The 17500-nt window shown below is 51.7% G+C and overlaps 2 protein-coding genes across 4 annotated transcripts in view; one reads left to right on the forward strand and one right to left on the reverse strand.

Moving 5' to 3' along the window:
* The window catches only part of znf839 (zinc finger protein 839), a 20548-nt gene extending 8257 nt beyond the window's left edge, over nucleotides 1–12291 (reverse strand). Inside the window, exons 1-9 of the mRNA XM_055160535.1 lie at nucleotides 12195–12291; nucleotides 9015–9124; nucleotides 8513–8959; nucleotides 7706–7918; nucleotides 6640–6855; nucleotides 6404–6472; nucleotides 4700–5083; nucleotides 179–847; nucleotides 1–39 (exon numbers count right to left, since the gene is read on the reverse strand). The exon at nucleotides 1–39 is cut by the window's left edge and continues 224 nt beyond it. Of these exons, the coding sequence (XP_055016510.1) occupies nucleotides 1–39; nucleotides 179–847; nucleotides 4700–5083; nucleotides 6404–6472; nucleotides 6640–6855; nucleotides 7706–7918; nucleotides 8513–8959; nucleotides 9015–9124; nucleotides 12195–12291 (2244 nt within the window). The remainder of the gene's footprint in view (nucleotides 40–178; nucleotides 848–4699; nucleotides 5084–6403; nucleotides 6473–6639; nucleotides 6856–7705; nucleotides 7919–8512; nucleotides 8960–9014; nucleotides 9125–12194) is intronic.
* Nucleotides 11446–17500, forward strand: part of tecpr2 (tectonin beta-propeller repeat containing 2) — a 26192-nt gene continuing 20137 nt past the window's right edge. The window contains exons 1-10 of one of the 3 annotated variants that reach the window (XM_055156377.1): nucleotides 11446–11713; nucleotides 12788–12872; nucleotides 13111–13251; nucleotides 13606–13734; nucleotides 14092–14223; nucleotides 14318–14541; nucleotides 14826–14979; nucleotides 15742–15891; nucleotides 16331–16460; nucleotides 16973–17145. In XM_055156377.1, the coding sequence (XP_055012352.1) occupies nucleotides 12798–12872; nucleotides 13111–13251; nucleotides 13606–13734; nucleotides 14092–14223; nucleotides 14318–14541; nucleotides 14826–14979; nucleotides 15742–15891; nucleotides 16331–16460; nucleotides 16973–17145 (1308 nt within the window). In that variant the 5' untranslated portion in view covers nucleotides 11446–11713; nucleotides 12788–12797. The remainder of the gene's footprint in view (nucleotides 11714–12787; nucleotides 12873–13110; nucleotides 13252–13605; nucleotides 13735–14091; nucleotides 14224–14317; nucleotides 14542–14825; nucleotides 14980–15741; nucleotides 15892–16330; nucleotides 16461–16972; nucleotides 17146–17500) is intronic. The other 2 variants (XM_055156382.1, XM_055156374.1) reach the window with 2 other exon arrangements.

The raw sequence follows: 17500 nt of genomic DNA on the forward strand, positions 1-17500 counted from the left end.
GTCCTCTGTCTTTATGAACTTATAATCCTTCGCCTTGTACTGGACACAGACCAGAACCAGGACTAAAACCAGGACTAAAACCAGGACTAAAACCAGGACTAAAACCAGGACTAAAACCAGGACTAAAACCAGGACTAAAACCAGGACTAAAACCAGGACAAGTCTGGTCTGGACTCACCTTGGGAGGTCTGGAGACTCGTCCGGACCTGGTCTGGATTTTGATGGCCTTCTTCTCTTTCTTCTTGAGCTTTTTGGGTTTGGGCTCGTGGTCTGTGGGGTTCTGGTCTGGTCGGGTGTCAGGTTTGGTCTCTGGTCTGGATTCGGGTCTGGACTCGGGGTCGGGTTTGGGGGTCGAGGTGGGTTTGAGGGCAGAGTTCTGGTTCACACTGGGGCTTTTGGGAGCAGAGTTCTGGACCGTGGTTTTGGTGATGAGGGTTTTGGCGGCGTTTGACGAGCTGAGGGAGGGGGCGGTCTTTACGGGCGCCTGGACCCTGACCAGGGGGGCGGGGCCCGTCAGGGGTTTGGGCGCGGTCTTGGCGGTGATGGTGGTGCCGGTCGCAGGGGTGATGGTGGTGATGGTGGTCCGAGCGGGACTCTGGACCTTGATGGTGGGTCTGGGAGGGGTTTGGACCTGGACTCTGATGGGGGACGAGGTTTTGGGGGAGACCACGGGGACCAGAAGCTGCAGAGGCTCCATGGGACTCTGCTGGAGGAAGATGGGACCTGACTGGCCCCCCACCACCGACTGCCCCACCACCGACTGCAGCGTGAGCAGCTGCGGCCTGGACGCCTGCGCAGACGGGTCCCCTTTGGACGGGACCTGGATCTGGATCCGGACCGGCTCCGGCTGCGACAGAAAAGAGAGTTAGAGGGAGCTCCTCACACAGAAGATCGAAACAAGACCTACGCAAGACCAACACAAGACCAACACAAGACCAACGCAAGACCAACGCAAGACCTACGCAAGACCAACAAGACCAACAAGACCAACACAAGACCTACGCAAGACCAACAAGACAACACAAGACAAACACAAGACCAACGCAAGACCAACAAGACAACAACAAGACCACGCAAGACCAACGCAAGACCAACACAAGACCAACGCAAGACCAACACAAGACCTACGCAAGACCTACGCAAGACCAACACAAGACCAACACAAGACCAACACAAGACCAACACAAGACCAACACAAGACCAACACAAGACCTACGCAAGACCAACACAAGAGACCAACAAGAGACCAACACAAGACCAACGCAAGACCAACACAAGAGACCAACAAGAGACCAACACAAGACCAACGCAAGACCTACGCAAGACCTACGCAAGACCTACGCAAGACCAACGCAAGACCAACACAAGACCAACACAAGACCAACACAAGACCTACGCAAGACCTACGCAAGACCTACGCAAGACCAACACAAGACCAACACAAGACCAACACAAGACCTACGCAAGACCAACACAAGACCTACGCAAGACCAACAAAGACCAACACAAGACCAACACAAGACCAACACAAGACCAACGCAAGACCAACGCAAGACCAACGCAAGACCAACACAAGACCTACGCAAGACCAACACAAGACCAACACAAGACCAACACAAGACCTACGCAAGACCAACACAAGACCAACACAAGACCAACGACAAGACCTACGCAAGACCTACGCAAGACCAACACAAGACCAACACAAGAGACCAACAAGACCAACCAAGACAACGCAAGACCAACGCAAGACCAACGCAAGACCAACACAAGACCAACACAAGACCAACGCAAGACCAACACAAGACCAACACAAGACCAACACAAGACCTACGCAAGACCTACGCAAGACCAACACAAGACCAACACAAGAGACCAACACAAGACCAACACAAGACCAACGCAAGACCAACACAAGACCAACACAAGACCAACACAAGACCTACGCAAGACCTACGCAAGACCAACACAAGACCAACACAAGACCAACACAAGACCAACACAAGACCTACACAAGACCAACGCAAGACCAACGCAAGACCAACGCAAGACCTACGCAAGACCAACGCAAGACCAACGCAAGACCTACGCAAGACCTACGCAAGACCTACGCAAGACCAACGCAAGACCAACACAAGACCAACGCAAGACCAACACAAGACCAACGCAAGACCTACGCAAGACCTACGCAAGACCTACGCAAGACCAACACCAAGACCTACGCAAGACCTACACAAGACCTACGCAAGACCAACACCAAGACCAACGCAAGACCTACACAAGACCAACGCAAGACCAACGCAAGACCTACGCAAGACCAACACCAACACAAGACCAACGCAAGACCTACACAAGACCTACGCAAGACCAACACCAAGACCAACGCAAGACCAACGCAAGACCAACGCAAGACCAACGCAAGACCTACGCAAGACCACACACCTACACAAGACAACGCAAGACCTACACAAGACCTACGCAAGACCAACACCAAAACAACGCAAGACCTACACAAGACCTACGCAAGACCAACAAGACCAACGCAAGACCAACGCAAGACCTACGCAAGACCAACACAAGACCTACGCAAGACCAACGCAAGACCTACGCAAGACCAACACAAGACCAACACAAGACCTACACAAGACCTACACCTACAGACCTACACAAGACCTACACAAGATCTATAGCAGACATATTCAACTCAGGCCCAGGGGCCAAATTTGGCCTGTGTTATAATGATATTTGTCCCGTGAGATCAGATCAAACATGTATCAGAGTCGCCGTTGTCGCACAGATCGACTATTTTATATTTTGTTTGAATCCAGAACAATGTTTAAGCAAAACTATGATTTATCATTTATTTGAATAAGAAAAGGTTTAACTTTACACTTTACTCCAAAGAAAAGAGAAAACATGAAGAAGTTGTTGACATTTTTCAATCAATATTTAGTTTGGCCTCGGTCAATTTGAGTCTGACTCCAGATCTACAGAAACTCTGAACCAACGGCCCTGGACTCACCCACGCACACACACAAGGCAGTCGAGTCACGAGAGGGCAGTCGAGTCACGAGGGGTCAGTCGAGTCACGAGGGGGCAGTTGAGTCACGAGGGGTCAGTCGAGTCACGAGGGGGCAGTCGAGTCACGAGGGAGCAGTGTGGTCATTAGTAGTCAGTCTGGTCATTAGTAGTCAGTCTGGTCATTAGTAGTCAGTCTAGTCATTAGTAGTCAGTCTGGTCATTAGGACTAGAGCCCGACCGATATATCGGTTGGCCGGTATTATCGGCTGATATGGGCAACTTTAGGCATATTGGCTATCGGCCGATATACTTGCTGATATGGGGCCGATATTTCACGTGGGCATGTTACACCTCGTTATAAAGCTTAGACTCTCTACATTCTGTTCATTTAATCCAATTTACAGACAGATAAATGTCCTCATATGTGGCTCCACATCACTATTTATCTACGGAGTCATTTGTGTGTGTGTGTGTGTGTGTCCGTACTGTCGCTGAACACACCACAGAGTGACGTCACTTCACTCACGTGTGTTTGTTTACACCTGCAGACACAGATCCAAACACTGAGATTATTTTCTTTTTACGGACAATCGGTTTGAGTCTGGATTAAAAGGACATTTATTAGTGCAGATTTGTGATGTGGGAGGAGCCTGTGTGATGTGGGAGGAGCCTGTGTGATGTGGGAGGAGCCTGTGTGAGCGGTGAGTGTTGGAAATATGTCGACTCTGAAGCTAGTTTTGGTCATTTGTTATGGGTTAGCTGCTGTAGCTCCGCACATAAACACACTGTTTTCTATTGGTCTTTTCTAAAGTGACTATATTGTTCGTATATTTGCTCCTGGACCAGTATTGATATGTAAATGAGCTGTGAACAGACGTGTGAATTATGACATTTGCGCATATAATTAATTACCGCGGCGCGCACGTATTTACGGCTAAAGGCTAATAGCGCTACTTTCTTTACTAGTTATGGGTCCGTCGCCAACGAAATGACTCTTAGAACCGGCTCTTTGAAGCGAACGACGGGAGCCTGATCCTTATTGGGAGCCGTGTTTTCTCTTTCTCTCACTTTTTTTCTCTTCACGCCGCGTGCAGACTCGTGGTAGTTTGACAGCGGCTGAAAACGAAACTTTGAGAAATTTGCGTACGTAGGATTAAAAAAAAAAAAAAAAAAAAAAAAAAGCATATTTGACTGTAGTTTAGCATAAAATAAATAAGTCCCGGTTTAGTCCTTTTTCAGACCTGGTTCAGTCCTGATTCAGTCCTGCTTGCAACAAAACAATCTGAAGAGCCACTTGGGAGCCAAAAGAACCAGCAGCTTTTAGTGAGCCGAGCCAAAAGAGCCGGTTCTCTAAAAAGAACTGGAATCCCCATCACTAGTGTCTAGAATGTGATGCAAAAATGCCATTAAGTCAAACTACTGTCTGTAAATATGATGTAAAGAGGCAGAAGAACAATAAATGTTTCCTAAATAAACCCAATTTAAAATCCACCAGAGCCAAACCGAAGTTTTTTAAACAATTCAACATTTACAGTGAATTTTCACATCACTAAATATATCGGTGATTATATGGGATATCGCAGCTCCAACTTCCATTATATCGGTTTCATATCGGCCACAGCAAAATCCATATCGGTCGGGCTCTAATTAGGACCCACCGTGTCAGCCTCTTTCTCACCTTCTTCTGCAGCAGCTGCACTGGCGTGACTGGAGTGACTGGAGTGACCTGAGTGACCTGAGTGACTGGACTGCTCTTCTGGAGGACACTCTGGGGGCTCAGAGTTTTGGTGACTGCAGGTTTGGGGCTGATGGTCTGGATCTGGACCTGTTTGGTCTGAGTTAGACCGGGTTTAGTCTGGGTGAGTACTGGTCTGACCTGGGTGAGTACTGGTTTAGTCTGGGTTAGTCCTGGTTTAGTCTGGGTCTGAAGCAGGGCGGGTTTGGGGGTTTGTTTGGCCACATGCTGAGCCACAGTCTTCAGCTGCTGTGACGCTCCGCTCAGTCCACTCTGAGAAACCACCTGGATCTGAACCGGACCCGACTGGACCTGGGCCTTGGACACCTGAAGACCAGAGGAGGAGCAGAGGATGAGTAGAGGAGGAACAGAGGATGAGTAGAGGAGGAACAGAGGAGGAACAGAGGAGGAACAGAGGATGAGTAGAGGAGGAACAGAGGAGGAGCAGAGGAGGAACAGAGGAGGAACAGAGGAGGAGCAGAGGAGGAGCAGAGGAGGAACAGAGGAGGAGCAGAGGAGGAGGACAGAGGAGAGGAGGAGGAGGAGGAGGAGGACAGAGGAGGAGTAGAGGAGGAACAGAGGATGAGCAGAGGAGGAACAGAGGAGGAGCAGAGGAGGAGCAGAGGAGGAGCAGAGGAGGAACAGAGGAGGAGCAGAGGAGGAACAGAGGAGGAGCAGAGGAGGAAGAGGCAGAGGAGGAACAGAGGAGGAACAGAGGAGGAACAGAGGAGGAGCAGAGGAAGAGCAGAGGATGAGTAGAGAAGGAACAGAGGAGGAACAGAGGAGGAACAGAGGATGAGCAGAGGAGGAACAGAGGAGGAGTAGAGGAGGAACAGAGGAGGAACAGAGGATGAGCAGAGGAGGAACAGAGGAGGAGCAGAGGAGGAACAGAGGAGGAACAGAGGAGGAGCAGAGGAGGAACAGAGGAGGAGCAGAGGAGGAACAGAGGATGAGTAGAGGAGGAACAGAGGATGAGTAGAGGAGGAACAGGAGGAGCAGAGGAGGAACAGAGGAGGAGCAGAGGAGGAGGAGCAGAGGAGGAGCAGAGGAGGAACAGAGGAGGAGCAGAGGAGGAGGAGCAGAGGAGGAACAGACGATGAGTAGAGGAGGAACAGAGGAGGAACAGAGGAGGAGCAGAGGAGGAGCAGAGGAGGAGCAGAGGAGGAACAGAGGAGGAACAGAGGAGGAGAGAGGAGGAAGAGAGGAGGAAGAGAGGAGGAAGAGAGGAGGAACAGAGGAGGAACAGAGGAGGAAGAGAGGAGGAAGAGAGGAGGAAGAGAGGAGGGAGGACAGAGGAGGACAGAGGAGCAGAGGAGGAACAGAAGGAGGAGCAGAGAGGAGCAGAGGAGGAGCAGAGGAGGAACAGAGGAGGAGTAGAGGAGGTGCAGAGGAGGAGCAGAGGAGGGCAGAGGAGGAGCAGAGGAGAGCAGAGGAGAGGAGGAGCAGAGAGGAAGGAGGACAGAGGAGGAACAGAGGAGGAGCAGAGGAGGAGCAGAGGAGGAACAGAGGAGGAGCAGAGGAGGAACAGAGGAGGAACAGAGGAGGAACAGAGGAGGAGCAGAGGAGGAGCAGAGGAGGTTCCGTTAGTTTGAGGGTATCACAGAACGTCCTTTAGGCAGACGCAGTAAAGACTGGACTTTTCTGTACCTGGCTGAGGACCTGCTGCAGTTGACCCGGGTCCAGTACAGAGCTCTGGGTCTGGACTTGGTTTTGGACCTGGAGGACAAACAGGATCAGAACACTCAGGAGAGCCTCCAGGTGGAGTCTTGAGAACCCCTGAGGAACCCTTCTCACACCGTCACCCTCACCTGTCACACCCTCACCTGTCACACCCTCACCTGTCACACCCTCACCTGTCACACCCTCACCTGTCACACCCTCACCTGAGGCGGTCCCGTGGTGGCTGTGGTTAAGACTTGGGTCTGGACCTGGGTCTGGACCTGGGTCTGGACCTGGGTCTGGACCTGGTCTCGGTCTGGACCGGGCTCTGGACCACAGCTCCCTGGAGTAAAGCTGCAGCCTCCTGATCTGAGACCTGAGGAGAAGAGACGAGCGTGAGGAACATCTGCAGAGATCTGAGTCTCCAGGACACCAGAAGCCTGAGGTTTAACCACAGACAATAGAAGAAAAAATACAAGAGAAACTGACACTGCCCCATGACGAGAACAAGAAGAACAGACTCCACAGAAGAACAGACTCCACAGAAGAACAGACTCCACAGAAGAACAGACTCCACAGAAGAACAGACTCCACAGAAGAACAGACTCCACAGAAGAACAAACTCCACAGAAGAACAGACTCCACAGAAGAACAGAAGAACAAACTCCACAGAAGAACAGACTCCACAGAAGAACAGACTCCACAGAAGAACAGACTCCACAGAAGAACAGACTCCACAGAAGAACAGACTCCACAGAAGAACAGACTCCACAGAAGAACTCCACAGAAGAACAGACTCCACAGAAGAACAAACTCCACAGAAGAACAGACTCCACAGAAGAACAAACTCCACAGAAGAACAGACTCCACAGAAGAACAGACTCCACAGAAGAACAGACTCCACAGAAGAACAGAAGAACAAACTCCACAGAAGAACAGAAGAACAAACTCCACAGAAGAACAGAAGAACAAACTCCACAGAAGAACAGACTCCACAGAAGAACAGACTCCACGTTCCAGGGCTCAGAACAGTATTTCAGCTAAAAGACCTCAGATCCAGGAGAACAGTTCCATGTTCCACTGAACCAAAAGTAGAGTCACAGTTTTGTCCTGTAACCTGAAGAACTGCTTTATTAATTAACCCAACAACCAGAGAGACCCTAACCCTGATGCCCTCCCCGTGCGTCAGGTGCCCTCCCCGTGCGTCAGGTGCCCTCCCGGTGCGTCAGGTGCCCTCCCGTGCGTCAGGTGCCCTCCCCGTGCGTCAGGTGCGTCAGGTGCGGCGTGTACCTGTACCACGGTCTGCTTGGAGAGCTGTTCCAGGATGAGTCGCTGCTCCTCCGCCGTCAGCCCCGCCCCCTCCACCAGGCTGCCGTCTGATTGGACGTACAGGATGGTGGTGTTGGCGAACTCCGACCCCAGGAGCAGCTCCCCAGAGTCCAGCACTGTGATGGTCTGGTTCTGATCCGCGGACTGGAGGGTCTGATCTGGAACCGACAGCACCTGCAGGAGCAGACAGGAGCAGACAGGAGCAGTCAGGAGCAGACAGGAGCAGTCAGGAGCAGACAGGAGCAGAGGAGCAGTCAGGAGCAGACAGGAGCAGACAGGAGCAGACAGGAGCAGACAGGAGCAGTCAGGAGCAGACAGGAGCAGGAGATAACACCAATATCTACAATGTGGTTTAACGGATCTGGCCCGAGATACAGGCACAAAGTTACAGTTAAAGTTAGAACTAGAACCCAACAGGCACAAAGTTTAGGGTCCGGACCGGGCGGGTTTAGGGTCCGGACCGGGCGGGTTTATGGTCCTGATGTGGCGGCGGAACCGCGACAAAAAAGAAATGAAATCCTTGTAGGTCCGTTCATCCTGAGCTCACTAAAGTCACTAACGTCACAAACGGGACCAAAACAAACGGACTAAACGGGACCAAAACAAACGGACTAAACGGGACCAAAACAAACGGACTAAACGGGACCAAAACAAACGGACTAAACGGGACCAAAACAAACGGAGCAGCGCCTCGTTGGTGGAACATTATTCGGATAAATCGGTTCCGTCGGACCGGGTGTGCGCCCCTTTCGCGGGGGCGGTTCGCACCTGGAAGCTCTCTCCGGGCTGAGCGTCGGGCACAGCGGCCACTGCCTCCGAACCGTCCCCGGGCTCGGAGCTCTGCGGAGCGGGCTGAGCTGGCGGTTCCTCCGCGGTGCCGCCGTGGCCGGGTTCTGCGCTCTCTCGGGTGGTCGGAGCTCTGTCCTCGGGCTCGGGGGCCGGGTCCGCTGCCGGAGCGTCTTTCCCGGGCCCGGCGCTGGGTTCGGCCGGGTTCTGGAGCGGTTCGGTGGCTGGTATTGTTCTGGTCGAACCGCTGTCATCCTCCGTGTCCGCCATTTTGGATGAGCTGAGTGCGGCGGGTCGAGCTGCGCGGTTCTCCGGAGCCGTGCGGGCTAAACGCGGCTCTGCGGGGAGCGGGGCGGTGCTGGTGCGGGGCTGGAGCGGGGGAGAAGCGGCCCACACGCGGGGACCGTCACGGGCATTCACGGATCCGCGCTGAAACGGGAAAACCGTGAGGAAAACGGGAACGGTTAGCGGGGCAGTTTTGAACTAGCCTTAGCATTAGCCACCGCCGCCGGCAGCCCGCGAATTCCGGACTGGAGTCAGCGAGTGGAGCGGAGCCACGGGAGCCCGGAGTGGAGCCACTGGACTGGAGTCGGACTAGAGTCACGGGAATCAAAGCTCAAAAGTTCAGTGAAATGAACGTAACATCTCAACATGACAATAAGAGCCTCGAGTTTTTAATGAGCAGTGAAGTACAAAATATTTGGAATATAATAATATAATAATATAAAACATAATAATACAATATAATATCATAATATAATATAATAACATAAAATACTATCTAATAATCTACTAATAACATAATATCACGATAATATAATAATAATATAATATCTGTGTAACTGTAAGGACCATATCTGGTTTATCCAAAATAAAGCAACTCATCTTTTCATTTTGTCTCTTTCTCAACTTTATTTCCTTATGTGAGTCCAAACTGGGTCTGGTCCTGGTTTAGTTCTGGTTTAGTCCTGGTTTAGTTCTGGTCTGGTCCTGGTTTAGTTCTGGTTTAGTCCTGGTTTAGTCCTGTTTAGTTTAGTCCTGGTTTAGTTCTGGTTTAGTCTGGTTTAGTCTGGTTTAGTTCTGGTTTTGGTTTAGTCCTGGTTTAGTTCTGGTTTAGTCCTGGTTTAGTCCTGGTTTAGTTCTGGTCTGGTCCTGGTTTAGTTCTGGTTTAGTCCTGGTTTAGTTCTGGTTTAGTCCTGGTTTAGTTCTGGTCTGGTCCTGGTTTAGTCCTGGTTTAGTTCTGGTTTAGTTCTGGTTTAGTCCTGGTTTAGTTCTGGTCTGGTCCTGGTTTAGTTCTGGTTTAGTTCTGGTTTAGTCCTGGTTTAGTTCTGGTCTGGTCCTGGTCCTGGTTTAGACCTGGTTTAGTTCTGGTCTGGTCCTGGTTTAGTCCTGGTTTAGTTCTGGTTTAGTTCTGGTTTAGTCCTGGTTTAGTTCTGGTCTGGTTTAGTCCTGGTTTGGTTTAGTCCTGGTTTAGTCCTGGTTTAGTTCTGGTTTAGTCCTGGTTTAGTTCTGGTTTAGTCCTGGTTTAGTCCTGGTTTAGTTCTGGTCTGGTCCTGGTTTAGTCCTGGTTTAGTTCTGGTTTAGTCCTGGTTTAGTCCTGGTTTAGTTCTGGTCTGGTCCTGGTTTAGTCCTGGTTTAGTTCTGGTTTAGTCCTGGTTTAGTTCTGGTTTAGTCCTGGTTTAGTCCTGGTTTAGTTCTGGTCTGGTCCTGGTTTAGTTCTGGTTTAGTCCTGGTTTAGTCCTGGTTTAGTTCTGGTTTAGTTCTGGTCTGGTCCTGGTTTAGTCCCGGTCCTGGTTTAGACCTGGTTTAGTCCTGGTTTAGTTCTGGTTTAGTTCTGGTTTAGTCCTGGTTTAGTTCTGGTCTGGTCCTGGTTTAGTTCTGGTTTAGTCCTGGTTTAGTCCTGGTTTAGTCCTGGTTCAGTTCTGGTTTAGTCCTGGTTTAGTCCTGGTTTAGTTCTGGTTTAGTCCTGGTTTAGTTCTGGTCTGGTCCTGGTTTAGTTCTGGTTTAGTTCTGGTTTAGTCCTGGTTTAGTTCTGGTCTGGTCCTGGTTTAGTCCTGTCCTGGTTTAGTTCTGGTTTAGTCCTGGTTTAGTTCTGGTTTAGTCCTGGTTTAGTCCTGGTTTAGTTCTGGTCTGGTCCAAGTCCTGGTCCTGGTCCTGGTCCTGGTTTAGTTCTGGTTTAGTCCTGGTTTAGTCCTGGTTTAGTCCTGGTTTAGTTCTGGTCTGGTCCAAGTCCTGGTCCTGGTCCTGGTCCTGGTTTAGTCCTGGTTTAGTCCTGGTTTAGTCCTGGTTTAGTTCTGGTCTGGTCCAAGTCCTGGTCCTGGTCCTGGTTTAGTTCTGGTTTAGTCCTGGTTTAGTCCTGGTTTAGTTCTGGTTTAGTTCTGGTTTAGTCCTGGTTTAGTTCTGGTCCTGGTCCCGGTCCTGGTCCTGGTCCTGGTTTAGTCCTGGTTTAGTCCTGGTTTAGTTCTGGTCTGGTCCAAGTCCTGGTCCTGGTCCTGGTTTAGTTCTGGTTTAGTCCTGGTTTAGTCCTGGTTTAGTTCTGGTTTAGTCCTGGTTTAGTTCTGGTCTGGTCCAAGTCCTGGTCCTGGTCCTGGTTTAGTTCTGGTTTAGTCCTGGTTTAGTTCTGGTTTAGTCCTGGTTTAGTTCTGGTTTAGTCCTGGTTTAGTCCTGGTTTAGTCCTAGTTTAGTTCTGGTTTAGTCCTGTTTAGTTCTGGTTTAGTCCTGGTTTAGTCCTGGTTTAGTCCTGGTTTAGTCCTGGTTTAGTCCTGGTTTAGTCCTAGTTTAGTCCTGGTTTAGTCCTGGTTTAGTCCTAGTTTAGTTCTGGTTTAGTCCTGGTTTAGTTCTGGTCCTGGTCCCGGTCCTGGTCCCGGTCCCGGTCCTGGTCCAGGTCCTGGTCCTGGTCCCGGTCCTGGTCCCGGTCCTGGTCCCGGTCTCCTCCCGGGGCTGACGCGGTTTGTTGACATCAGCTCCTCCGCTTTGGGGCGATGTCAGGTGGATTTGTTCTGCGTGATGTCTCGGTGCTGTGGACGCTTCTGCCCGGACCCCAGAGCCTCCAGCACGGCCTGTAGCATCCCGGGACCCCGCTGAACCCACCCGGAACCTCCCGCACCTCCCAGGACCGGGACCGGCGCCTCCCGGAGCCTCCCGGAGCCTCCAGAACCGCGTAAGCCCGAAGTGTGCGCCGCGGTGAGAGCGGAGCTAGCCTCCTGCTACATTAGCTCCACACACACTTCTGTCACTTTAGTCACATTTTTAACCTTAAACACCGTAAAAACACACGGTTCGGATCTGGTTCGGATCCGGTTCTGATGTTTTAACTCGCAGTTCTCACGTCTGGACCTTTTAAAGACGGAACATGGAACACTGGGTCAGATTTTAGCAACTGACAGAACAATATCCGCCCACAAACGAACCCCGCGTCACTCCCGTGTTATTTAACGTTTTTAGCCCGTGTTTTGAGCCCCGGAGGCCGGACTCACGCCTCTGAACCCGCTCACATGAAGCCGGGGGATCTGCGGTGTCATTCGGCCATGTTTAAACACATTTATAGTCACGTTTTCTACTGAAATACTCGTTTAATCCGCGGGAGTGAGCGACATATCCTCCATGTTTTCATTATTGTTCTTTCGTTATTGTGACGGCTCAGAGCCGCAGTCTCCGGTCTAACGGCGGGGCAGGGGCCCGGGGGTGATGCCCGGGGTGAGGGGCCCAGGGGTGATGCTCGGGGTCAGGGGCCCGGGGTCAGGGGTGACTCTGTAGTTCATCTTCCATTTCCGAAACCAGCTCTGATTCAGGCTTTTGTGATTTCTGACCTCGTTTACATCAGGTGACAACTTCATAACAGTGATCACGTGAATGAAAAGTGAAAGAAAGAACAGAAGAGAACAGAAGAGAACAGGTTCACCCTCTGCTATTTGGCTCAGTGTGTCAGAAATACTGTATTATCTGTGACAGGTAAAAGGAAACTGATCTTAAAAGAGAAGAGACGGTCAGAGGAGCAGAGGAGGAGCAGAGGGTTAGAGGAGGAGGAGAGAGGAGGAGCAGAGGGTTAGAGGAGGAGGAGAGGAGGAGCAGAGGGTTAGAGGAGGAGGAGAGGAGGAGCAGAGGGTTAGAGGAGGAGGAGAGGGTTAGAGGAGGAGGAGAGGGTTAGAGGAGGAGCAGAGGAGAGGAGTTAGAGGAGGAGCAGAGGGTTAGAGGAGGAGGAGAGGAGGAGGAGAGGGTTAGAGGAGGAGGATATACTGGTGTCTTCTTGTTTTTCAGGTGACTCATCATGGCGTCGACCCAGGACTCGGTTCTGAGGGAGTTCTGTCCCCTGTACTACCTCCTCAACACCATCCCTGCCAAGGTCTGAACCGGGACTGAACCAGGACTGAACCAGGACTGAACTGGGACTGAACCGGGACTGAACCAGGTCTAAACTAAGACTAAACTGGGACTGAACCGGGACTGAACCGGGACTAAACTGGACTGAACCGGGACTGAACCGGGACTAAACTGGAACTGAACCAGGACTGAACCAGGACTGAACCACAGTAATCCTTATCATTTAGAGATAGTGGTTCTAACCCGGGTCACTGTCCCAGGTCCAGCGTGGGTTCCGGTCGGTTGTGGTCTACCTCACGGCGGTGGACTGTAGTCCAGACTTCGTTGCCGTGGGCAGCAGCATCGGCATGTTGTACCTGTACTGCAGACGCCAGGGTCACATGACCAAATACAGCATCGAGGTACGACATGTTTACATCCATGTTTACGTCATCTTTATGTCCGTGTTTACATCCTGTGGGTGATTATGAAGTTATATTTATGTGTGTGTATATGTGTGTGTATGTGTAGTTGTGTGTGTATGTGTGTGTATATGTGTGTGTGTGTGTGTGTGTGTATATGTGTGTGTATGTGTAGTTGTGTGTATGTGTGTGTGTGTATGTGTGTGTGTGTGTGTGTGTATGTGTGTGTGTGTGTGTGTGTGTGTGTGTGTGTGTGTGTGTGTGTGTGTGTGTGTGTGTGTGTGTGTGTGTGTGTGTGTGTGTGTGTGTGTGTAGTTTTCTGTATTTATTTCTGTTAAATCCTTCTGGCCTCAGGGGAAGTCGGACTCTCTGACGGCGGTGAAGTTGCTCTCGTGTTTTGATGACCTTGTGGCCGTAGGAACAGCGTCAGGGCGGGTCGCCGTGTTCCAGCTCGTCTCACCTTTACCTGGACGCAACAAACAGGTGAGTCACATCACCTACCCTTTTCTCAGACAGTTCTCCACGGGAGCTGTAGAACCTCAGACAGTTCTCCACGGGAGCTGTAGAACCTCAGACAGTTCTCCACGGGAGCTGTAGAACCTCAGACAGTTCTCCACGGGAGCTGTAGAACCTCAGACAGTTCTCCACGGGAGCTGTAGAACCTCAGACAGTTCTCCACGGGAGCTGTAGAACCTCAGACAGTTCTGCAGTGAGGACAGTCTAACCCTCTGCAGACCTCCTCCTCCTTCAGGTGTCTCCTCTCACAGCTTCGGCGCTTCTATCAGATGGTTCTGTTTCTCTGTGGTTCTGATGGTTCTGGTTCTGGTCTCTCTCTCGTAGCTGCGGCGGTTCGATGTTTCGGATCAGCACCGGGGCCCGGTCACCGCTCTGGCCTGGAGCACCAACGGCATGAAGCTTTTCTCTGGAGACGACAAAGGACGAGTCGTGTTCACCGCCATCGACCTGGACCAGGTACGAGACCAGATCCGGACCAGTACCAGACCAGGACCAGACCAGGACCAGACCCAGTCTGTAGGGCACCAGAACCATCCGGTCTTTTTCACAGGGGGAGTGCCGGCCAGTGCTGGTTCTGGAGGAGTCTTCGGCCGTGGTCCAGATCCAGTACCGTTCCCAGGTTCTGCTCGTGTCCACTCTCCACCGGACCCTCCTCCACCACCAGAACCAGGACCCCCGGACCCTCCAGAGTCCAGACCAGAACCACAGCCAGAACCAGGTCCAAACCAGCCAGAACCCCGCCACCAAGACCATCGGCACCCAGCCCCGGAAGAGGTGATGCCCACAGCACATCCTCCCCCTGACTCCTCCCCCTCTCCTTCTGACTCCTCCCCCTCTCCTTCTGACTCCTCCCCCTCTCCTTCTGACTCCTCCCCCTCTCCTCCTGACTCCTCCCCCTCTCTCCTGACTCCTCCTCTCCTCCTGACTCCTCCCCCTCTCTTTTGACTCCTCCTCTCCTCCTGACTCCTCCCCCTCTCCTCCTGACTCCTCCCCCTCTTCTCCTGACTCCTCCCCCTCTCTCTAACCCTCTGTCTTCTTCTCTTCTTCTTGTCGTTTAGCAGCGGTCGTTTCGGCGCCTGTTTCCTTCCGTCTCTGTGTAAACAAAGTGACCTTCAGGTGTTTGCTGCTCGTCCTGGACTCAGACTCTGGAGATCCAACGTGGAGGGAGAAGTTCAGGAGACGCGTCTGCTCAAAGGACTCTTCAGCCACAAGGTCAACCCTACCTCCTACCTCCTACCTCCTACCACCTATGTCCTACCTCCTATGTCCTAACTCCTACCTCCTATGTCCTACCTCCTATGTCCTGACTCCTACCACCTATGTCCTACCTCCTATGTCCTACCTCCTACCTCCTATGTCCTACCACCTATATCCTACCTCCTATGTCCTACCACTTACATCCTATGTCCTAACTCCTACCTCCTATGTCCTACCTCCTACCACCTATGTCCTACCTCCTACCACCTATGTCCTACCTCCTACCACCTATGTCCTACCTCCTACCACCTATGTCCTACCATCTACCACCTATGTCCTACCTCCTACATCCTATGTCCTACCTCCTGCCTCCTATGTCCTACCACCTACCACCTATGTCCTACCTCCTATGTCCTACCTCCTATGTCCTACCTCCTATGTCCTACCACCTATGTCCTACCTCCTACCGCCTATGTCCTACCACCTACCACCTATGTCCTACCACCTATGTCCTACCTCCTACCACCTATGTCCTACCTCCTACCACCTATGTCCTACCTCCTACCATCTATGTCCTACCTCCTACCACCAATGTCCTATCTCCTACCACCTATGTCCTACCTCCTTTGTCCTACCTCCTATGTCTTAATCCCTGTCTTTTGTGTCCTATCACCTGCCTCCTGCCTCCTATACCCTAACCTCTACCTCAAAGTGCTCTCCTAACTCCTAACTCCTCCCACAGGTGGCGCTCTCTCTCACTGTGTTGTTGTGCCTCAGGTCCCACAGGTGGCGCTCTTCCCTCGGCCGTCTCCGTCTGGGGGGTGCAGTCCCTCAGAGCGACAGCTGGGGGCGCTCTGCTGCTTCCATCAGAATTGGCTCCTGAGCTGGAATGAGTACAGCCTCTACGTCCTGGACTACAGCACCCAGGTTATAACCCCCAGAGCGAGCGCAGGAGATTTTCAGTCTAAATATTATCTGGGTTGTTCTTTAAAACTGTTGCCCTGGAATTCTTCTGCTTGTAATGAATGAAATAAAACAAAGGCAAAGGAAAAGGCTTTGACTTGATCCACAGGGAAAAGACTCGGACACAGGAGTCACACATCACAACACAAGAACAGAGAGAAAATATAAATGTCATAATAAATTCTAATAAGGAGCAAAAAAAGAGACACGTGTGAAATAAAACAGTATTATATAAATGTAAATGTACAAGTCAAAACAAAATAGAGAAGTGATCAAATATAAAATCTCAGATTTATACAAATATCTGATGATCTGATCTGGTCTCGGTTTCTAATCCGGTCTCGGTCTGTGTTCTGGTCTTGGTCTGGTCTCAGTTTCTAATCCAGTCTTGGTCTGGTCTCAGGAGCTGGTCGGGGTCCTGGAGTCCAGTGGAGATCTGGTCTCGGTATCATGTTCTGAAAACGAGATCTTCCTCCTGAAAGGCGACCGAGACATCATCCGCCTGTCCACCACCCCCGAGGGCGTCCCCCACAGTGAGTGACCCCTGACCCCTGTCCACCACCCCCGAGGGCGTCCCCCACAGTGAGTGACCCCTGACCCCTGTCCACCACCCCGAGGGCGTCCCCACAGTGAGTGACCCCTGACCCCTGTCCACCACCCCCGAGGGCGTCCCCCCACAGTGAGTGACCCCTGACCCCTGTCCACCACCCCGAGGGCGTCCCCCACAGTGAGTGACCCCTGACCCCTGTCCACCACCCCGAGGGCGTCCCCCACAGTGAGTGACCCCTGACCCCTGTCCACCACCCCGAGGGCGTCCCCCACAGTGAGTGACCCCTGACCCCTGTCCACCACCCCCGAGGGCGTCCCCCACAGTGAGTGACCCCTGACCCCTGACCCCTGTCCACCACCCCCGAGGGCGTCCCCCACAGTGAGTGACCCCTGACCCCTGTCCACCACCCCCGAGGGCGTCTCCCACAGTGAGTGACCCCTGACCCTGAGGTAGTCCTGGTTCAGACCTGATTCAGTTGTGCTTCTGTCTCTGCAGGTGCGGACCTGTCAGGGCGGATGACATCACCTCTGACCCCGCTGACCCCCACCTTCCTGCCCCCCACTGGCGCCGTGGAGACCGCTCAGCCAATCAGAACGCTCCCCATCATCACAGAGGGCGGGACCGAGGACAGAGGAGACGAGGAGACAGGAGAGGAGGCGAGAGAGGAGGTAGGAGACAGGAGAGGAGACCACCCCTCCCTCTCTCTTTAATAGAGGTGTAAAGTTCTTCTACATGTGTAAAGTTCTTCCACATGTGTAAAGTGCCTCTACATGTGTAAAGTTCTTCTACATGTGTAAAGTTCTTCTACATGTGTATAGTTCCTCTACATGTGTAAAGTTCTTCTACATGTGTAAAGTTCTTCTACATGTGTAAAGTTCTTTTTTACAGGTGTAAAGTTTTTGTACAGGTGTAAAGTTCTTCTACATGTGTAAAGTTCTTCTACATGTGTAAAGTTCCTCTAAATGTGTAAAGTTCTTCTACATGTGTAAAGTTCTTCTACATGTGTAAAGTTATTTTTTACAG

This window comes from Boleophthalmus pectinirostris, unplaced genomic scaffold (genome assembly GCF_026225935.1).
Source record: "Boleophthalmus pectinirostris isolate CB_2022bp ecotype Guang Dong unplaced genomic scaffold, ASM2622593v1 HiC_scaffold_10, whole genome shotgun sequence".
Classification (NCBI taxonomy): Eukaryota; Metazoa; Chordata; class Actinopteri; order Gobiiformes; family Gobiidae; genus Boleophthalmus; species Boleophthalmus pectinirostris.